This window comes from Oryza sativa, chromosome 5 (assembly GCF_034140825.1).
Source record: "Oryza sativa Japonica Group chromosome 5, ASM3414082v1".
NCBI classification, from domain to species: Eukaryota; Viridiplantae; Streptophyta; class Magnoliopsida; order Poales; family Poaceae; genus Oryza; species Oryza sativa.
The window spans coordinates 7,982,568-7,989,530 of NC_089039.1; the positions used below are offsets into that span (position 1 = coordinate 7,982,568).

Consider the following 6,963-nt stretch of genomic DNA (forward strand, 5'->3'; position numbering starts at 1 on the left):
ACACCTGGAAAGAAAAAAAACATTAAGTATGAATCATTGTGAATTGATCTAATAAATGGTTAAATAGAAAGTGATTTATAGATCTTTTTAAAATTTGACTAAGTCTATGGAAAAATATAGCAATATTTTCAACATAAAACAAACATATTATCAATTAAAATGTATTAAATGTTAATTTTAATGAAACTAATTTGATGTTGTAGATATTGCTAATTTTTTTTATAAATTTAATTAAACTTTGACAAAGTGAGTAAGAAAAAAGTCCAACGATTAACAAGTAGATTTGTTTATTCGGATTGTTTACTGGTTCATTATATTTATTTGGTATTTTAACTCCTGAAAATCGAGCTTGACTAACCATTGATTTTTAAAAGATCAACAGAATAATACCAAACGAAACTCGCTTAATCAGATTGCAGCTTGGTTGCATGTCACTCTTTGCAGTAGATGGAATGCCTTGATTATTCAGGTTGGCCTGAACAACAAAGGTACTTTGGGAAGCAGAGAAGCGACCCAAGAGACAAGGCAAAAGGTGATGGGTAACGGTTGAGACATGGAAAATGACGCGCATTAGTACATACACAATTTTTCCAGACGGCCAAAACAGATTTCGTATACGGGCGTTCGGTCCGTCTGCACCTAGGTGTCTGTAAAAATAACGTTTTTCTATGCCAAAACAGATTTAGGCAGACGGTGACCCAGCTGTACAGAAAAATGGGTTTTGACTGCATAAAAAATGTTATTTTATAAGTAAACTTTGCTAACATAAAAGATAAAATTTTTCATTGTTCCTCGGAGCATTTTACTTCAAGTTTTTTTTTGAAGCAAACTGCACAACACAACACAACATATCAATAGAATTATCACAAAACTAAAAATGTTAAGCCATGATATCACAACACCACATGTATATTGAACTTATAAACAAATTATCATGCAAGTAACCTTGTCATAAAATTATTTTTTAAAATATATACTTTTAGAGGTTCTAATAGAAATAATATGTACAAGGAATATTAAATGTTTAATATACACAATATTTTAGCTAAACATAGCCTTTTATAATATTATACCTTAAAATTGGAGTATTATTTAGCATAGATTTACCACAACCATATCTATGATCTTTTTGTTGTTGTATTTTTTTCCTATCCACTGTACTGTAAACTACGTTCTAAGGCCATGTTTAAATCCCACCGTAAAATTTTTCACCCTGTCACATCGAACATTTAAACACATGCATAAAGTATTAAATATAGGCTAAAAACAAACTAATTACACATATTATGACTAATTTGCGAGATGAATCTTTTAAGTCTAATTGCTTGCTACAGTAAAGATTTAATTTTCTAATGATGGATTAATTAGGCTTAATAAATTCGTATCGTGTTTTACTGACGGGTTCTGTTATTAGTTTTTTTTATTAGTGCCCGAACACCCCGTGCGACACCCTATATAATATCTGATGTGACATACCAAAACTTTACACCACTAAATCTAAACACCCCCTAAACTTCAACTCCAACTTGTAACTCGTTTATCGTGAGCATACTTCTTAAACTGCTAAACAATGTATTTCTTTATATAAATGTTTTTACATAAAAGTTTTTTAAATAATATACACTAAAATTATTTCTGGTTTCACATGTGATAAGAAAGCAAGAGCTAAATTGGTATATTTTGGTTTGATCAAGCTAGGGAGCGTAAGATTTTGAAAAGCAGTAAATTGGTAGTCAATTTTCGAGAATCTAAAAAGGTAAGAAACCAAGCTTCTGGTTTATTTCCTGAATTTTGTAACTGTAACTTTTTAAATCTAAACGAAATGTTAAACTGTTTAAAAATCTTAATTCTAAAAAGAAATTACAGCTATCACGAGCTCAGCTCAGCTCAGGGAAGAGGAAGAAGAAGAAGCAGCTTCACCACCTCAGCTCCTCTTCCACACACACACACACACTCTCTTCTCTTGTCTCGCTGTGGCTCGCTGGACACAACACACACCCACACCCACTCCCCCACTCTCTCTCCGGTTCATGTCCTGCTGCTCCCCATGTCGCCCCCACTCGAGCTCGACTACATAGGCCTCTCGCCGCCGGTGCCCGCCGCCGCCGATGCCGCCGCCGACAACGACCTGAAGGGCACCGAGCTCCGCCTCGGCCTGCCCGGCTCCCACTCGCCGGACCGCTCCCCGCCCGCCGCCACGCTCGACCTTCTCCCCGCTGCCAAGGGCGCCAAGCGCGGGTTCTCCGACGAGGCGCGTCCGCTGCCGGCGTCCGCCGCCGCCGCCGCCGCCGCCGGGAAGGGCAAGAAGGCGGCGGCCGGCGAGGAGGATGAGGATGCGGAGGAGGAGGACAAGAAGGTCGCCGCCGCGCCGCAGGCGCCTGCTGCCAAGTATGTTCGGAATTGCGGATTGTGGCTTTGATTTCCTTCTTTGGGGTTCCTCTTTTTTTCTTGGGAAAAAAAATAAAAGATGGTTTTGTAAATTGTGAAGCTCTGGCCTCTGGGTTGCTATAAGGAGAATTTTGGTGAAAAATTGTTTTTGTTTGGTATGATGAAGCATTTTCAGTTTTGTAGAAATATTTTTTTCCCAGGCTGATATGTTTGATATGGTGTTTTTTCTTGAGTTTTGGGAAACAAAAGTAGGGAGTTGAGAGAGTTGTGGGCAAAGGTTGAATTTTTGTGTCAATAGATCCTTTGTTTCAGTTCAATTTTGCCTCTCCTTTTTTCCCTGTGAATTTGGCTTCTCTGCCGTTAATTAGAGGAGGGAAGGAAAAGGTTTTGAGTTATTCTTCCTGAATTTCCACTTTTGCTCTTTTCTTCAAATTTCTCACTTTACAAAGTTGCCTCCTTTTTCTTTTAACTTGAGCTTTCTTGCAACTCTTTTTTTTTTCCTCAAATCCTTCTATTACCAAGTTTTATCATCTTTAAGGTGTTCCTTTCTGCTGCATTTTCTTGGCAGCCTTTTGATCTGACATTACTTTGCTCGAATTCTTTTGCTCTTGAGCCTAATTGGTTTCTGTATTCCCTCCCTGCACATGAGTAGAGCTAGAACATGTAGTGATCTGACTCCTCCTTGTGCATGATGTGTTGTTGTGCAGGGCTCAGGTGGTTGGATGGCCACCAATTCGCAGCTACCGCAAGAACACGATGGCTACTAACCAGCTGAAGAGCAGCAAGGAGGATGCTGAAGCGAAGCAGGGCCAGGGGTTCCTGTACGTCAAGGTCAGCATGGATGGTGCCCCCTACCTCAGGAAGGTGGACCTCAAGACCTACAAGAACTACAAGGACCTGTCAACTGCGCTTGAGAAGATGTTCATTGGCTTCACAACTGGTGAGATGTCTCGGGTTACCCTGCTTGCATTTCTCTTTGTAATTGCATTTCCTTTTGATGTGGATGCTCTTACAATTACATCGTCTAGGATGCCTGTGACTAGGAACCAATATATGCTTGATCTGTACAAGTAACTTTTGCCGGTAACATGGATTTGTTCCTAGTAGTTTTAAGATCACAAAAGGCGGGTTATGGTTCATTTAGTTGTTTTAAGATCACAAACAGCAATTTATGGTTCACTAATTTTTACAAGAAAGCGAAAGAGGCCTTATTTATTATGTGCTGATTGTATTTGTACTATACATCTTCCAAAAAGATTGTATTTTTAAAGATAAATTAAAATTGGCTCTAATTCTAATTTTGTGATCATCGTACAGGTCTTTTTTTAGTTCTGAACATTGCTCAATGCAGATCATCTTTATTTCTGAATATTAATCATCGTCAATTCGGATGGCATATTGTTTTAATTGCCTTTTCCGAATGTATTTCAATTATTTCTTGCTGTTTTGATTATTTTTATTTCAGATTACGTAGGAAATATACTTTCATTATACTAATAGTTATACCGCCTTTTCTCGATAATTAATAGACACATTGCTTAGTAATATTTTTTTTGTAAAAATCTAGAAAGTGAGAACAAGCGCGAATTTTTGCAATAGAAATTTTAGTACAAGGAGAGATTCTCTTCTGTTTGTTTTATTTGGCCTTACAGGTTAGTGTGGATGTATTGCCATATCAGGCAAGGATGGCTTATCTGAGAGCCGCAAGGATGGTGAATATGTGCTGACTTATGAAGACAAGGATGGAGACTGGATGCTTGTTGGCGATGTTCCATGGGAGTAAGTACACTAGTTCTTATCTAGTTATCATCGCAAAGAAAGAAGTAATAACACCAATGAGATCGAAGAAATAAAAATGCTGTTACTGAAGAACTTTTGATTTAAATTGCAGGATGTTTGCCAACTCTTGTCGCAGACTCAGGATCATGAAAGGTTCAGATGCAATTGGACTTGGTAAGTTTGTATGTTTATTATGTTGAATTGCACGTTCGGCTGATCTCATTTTATTTCCCTTTAAATTGCACTTGTAGACCTATGTGTTTTTGACACAGAGTTTAAATGCATCATGTGACATACTTGCTCAGTTTCAAAATATAAGCATTCCTGGAATATATTTGGAACAGAGGGAGTATCAGTTTAGGAATATTGGTTTTCTTGTGCTTTCTTTCAAATTCAACTTAGCAATTCATACTTCATGCTGTAGGGCATGTTGAACCAGGGCTGGTGACATAACTCAAAATACTCTAAAATCAAGGAAACCATAACTCATTATGCTATATCGATATGTTGGATGCTTGTATTTAAGAGGTAGATGTGCAATTACGGTTGAAGGTGTCATGCATGTATCTAACCAGCGCTATAAAAAAGCTAACTGATTGAGATCTGAGTCTTACTATTGATGTTCTTGTTCTAATGCATTGTTTCACCATGATTCCTTTGTGCACTAATCATGGAATGAATTATTGGATGTCAAACTTATAATGCTTTGAATGGCATTATGTGGTTGTTAGCTGTTATCATTCAATGGCTTCACCTTCTTTTAGTTGTTAGTTTGCATTTTTACACATGGCTCGGTAATTTACTTGTCTTGTTTCTTTCTCATGCAGCTCCAAGGGCAGTTGATAAGTCCAAAAACCGCAACTAGAATGGTTTCTGCCCCACAGTCAAAAGCAAGATGGAGATCAAATGACTGTAGGGAATTTTCTGAAAACCAAGAAGTCTAACAGTTTTAAGATGGAGTCTGCCTTATGGTCTGTACTACATGGTTTGCTATTGTGAAAGTTAAAAAAAAAGGTGTCTTGTTATGTTAGCTTCGCCAAATCTCCTAGGGACATAAACTCTATTTGATTGTGCCCAAGTCTTTGTACGTGTGTTAATGCTATTCGTGTAAATGGTTTGGACACCATGTGCTACTGCTATGATTGAGCACCCCTACCTACTTTGCAAAATGTTGTCAATGAACTGTTTGTTCGCTACATAAATGTTCAATGAAGCTTGCAAATGTATTGTCCACCAAGGCATCAACTGTTCATGCTCTGTTCCATACATCTCATCTGTTTTGGAGTCTGATGAAGCAACCTTTTTTAAGGCAGTAACTTTCTACAGTTGTGTTCTTTCAATTTCATGTCCATGCTTTTTCATGGTGAAACTGTGCTTCCTAGCCAGCTTTAGTGTGTAGTTGCTGAGTGGGGGCATGTAGTGTATGCAGTTATTATCTTCCAAGGTAATGATGGTTGTCTCTCTAGTGTCATTTTAAAAGGTTTCCATCTCAACCATCATTCAGGTTGGATATTATATTATCATTTCTAGAGAGATGGCAATGGCTTATGATCCCTTAGAATCAGGCTTTTCTTTGCCTTGGTGTGTATCTTCCTCCTTAGAAATGATGCTCCACTCTGCTTACTTTTTGCTGCCTTTTTCTCCTTACTAGTGTCTGTTAGTTGGTATGCATGTGGAGTGGTGTCCATTTGTTCCAATGAACACATAAAAATTCTGATTCTGTTCTTGTTTCAACTCAAAAGGCATCTTTCACTAACCCAAATGAGCCTTCATCTGCATTTGTTTATCTCTTGTAGCTTGCAGGCTGTCGCATCTCGGGCGCTGAATTTATTCGACTATGCTGAGGCGCGCATCGGCTGAAAGTGACTGATAGAGTTCACCATTCGTGCTGATTGGCAGTGCATGAAGCAATCCTGGATCATCTGGTTTAGTTTTCTAACACTTCTTCATCTTCCTTTGTTACCTCCTGTTGTTTTCCAACTCTGAACTTGCAATATATATTTAATACCAGCAGCATCCAGTACCTTATAGGCTCTGGATTCCTTTGTTCCCTGGTGGTCCTGCCATGCCACCAAGTTGCTGATATTTTAATTAAACCTTTGCTTGATCCCTTTAATTAACAGATAAAGTCACTCATTAGGATGGTAGTTTATTTAGCTTCTGTGTGTGGCTGTTTGCTCCATATTTCACTGTGTTTCATGGCCTGCAGATAATTGTGAATGTCTGGACTGCAGCATTGCTTTCACTTTCATCTTTTCAGGAAGCATGAGTATGCATATGTTCCCTCTAGCTTATTAGGTATATCATGCATTCTGTCATTTTTATTTAAGAGATAAATCTTGCATGTCAAGGAAGGAAGGTGAGCATCTTCCCACAGTAGCTTCTCCTGTGAATGAAATCAAAATTCTGTTTTTCTATCACACCCTTTCAGTCCTTTTAGTTCATGTCCTATGGATTTTGATGGTGTTGTGTACGAATGGAATTTCGACAAATTGTCGCAGATAGTGATTTGCACGACATGATTGATCTTCTTTTTTTATTATTATTATTAAAACTAAAACCCTGGCTCGTCGGTTGTTTTTTTTTTTCTCATTTTGTGAACAATAATTCGTGCAACTTTTACAGATCGATGTTAACTTCGTACTACATTTTACAGACATATTGATATTTGCTCTCATAATTCTGCATTTCTCATTAGCATATCATCACCAAAAACTTCAGCATTTTTGTCTACATAGTTGACAAAAGGAGGCCATGGCTGGTAAGAGACACTGTCAGCCTTTCTTTGTCAGCTGT

At 38.0% G+C, this 6,963-nt stretch overlaps 1 protein-coding gene across 1 annotated transcript; it reads left to right on the plus strand.

Moving 5' to 3' along the window:
• The first annotated feature begins 1,899 nt into the window (after nucleotides 1-1,899).
• LOC4338160 (auxin-responsive protein IAA17-like) lies at nucleotides 1,900-5,408 on the plus strand. The gene is made up of 5 exons (NM_001402506.1): nucleotides 1,900-2,388; nucleotides 3,096-3,328; nucleotides 4,068-4,167; nucleotides 4,280-4,341; nucleotides 4,995-5,408. The coding sequence occupies exons 1-5, from the start codon at nucleotides 2,048-2,050 to the stop codon at nucleotides 5,030-5,032; spliced, it is 774 nt and encodes a 257-aa protein (NP_001389435.1). The 5' UTR covers nucleotides 1,900-2,047; the 3' UTR covers nucleotides 5,033-5,408.
• Nucleotides 5,409-6,963: the final 1,555 nt, after the last annotated feature.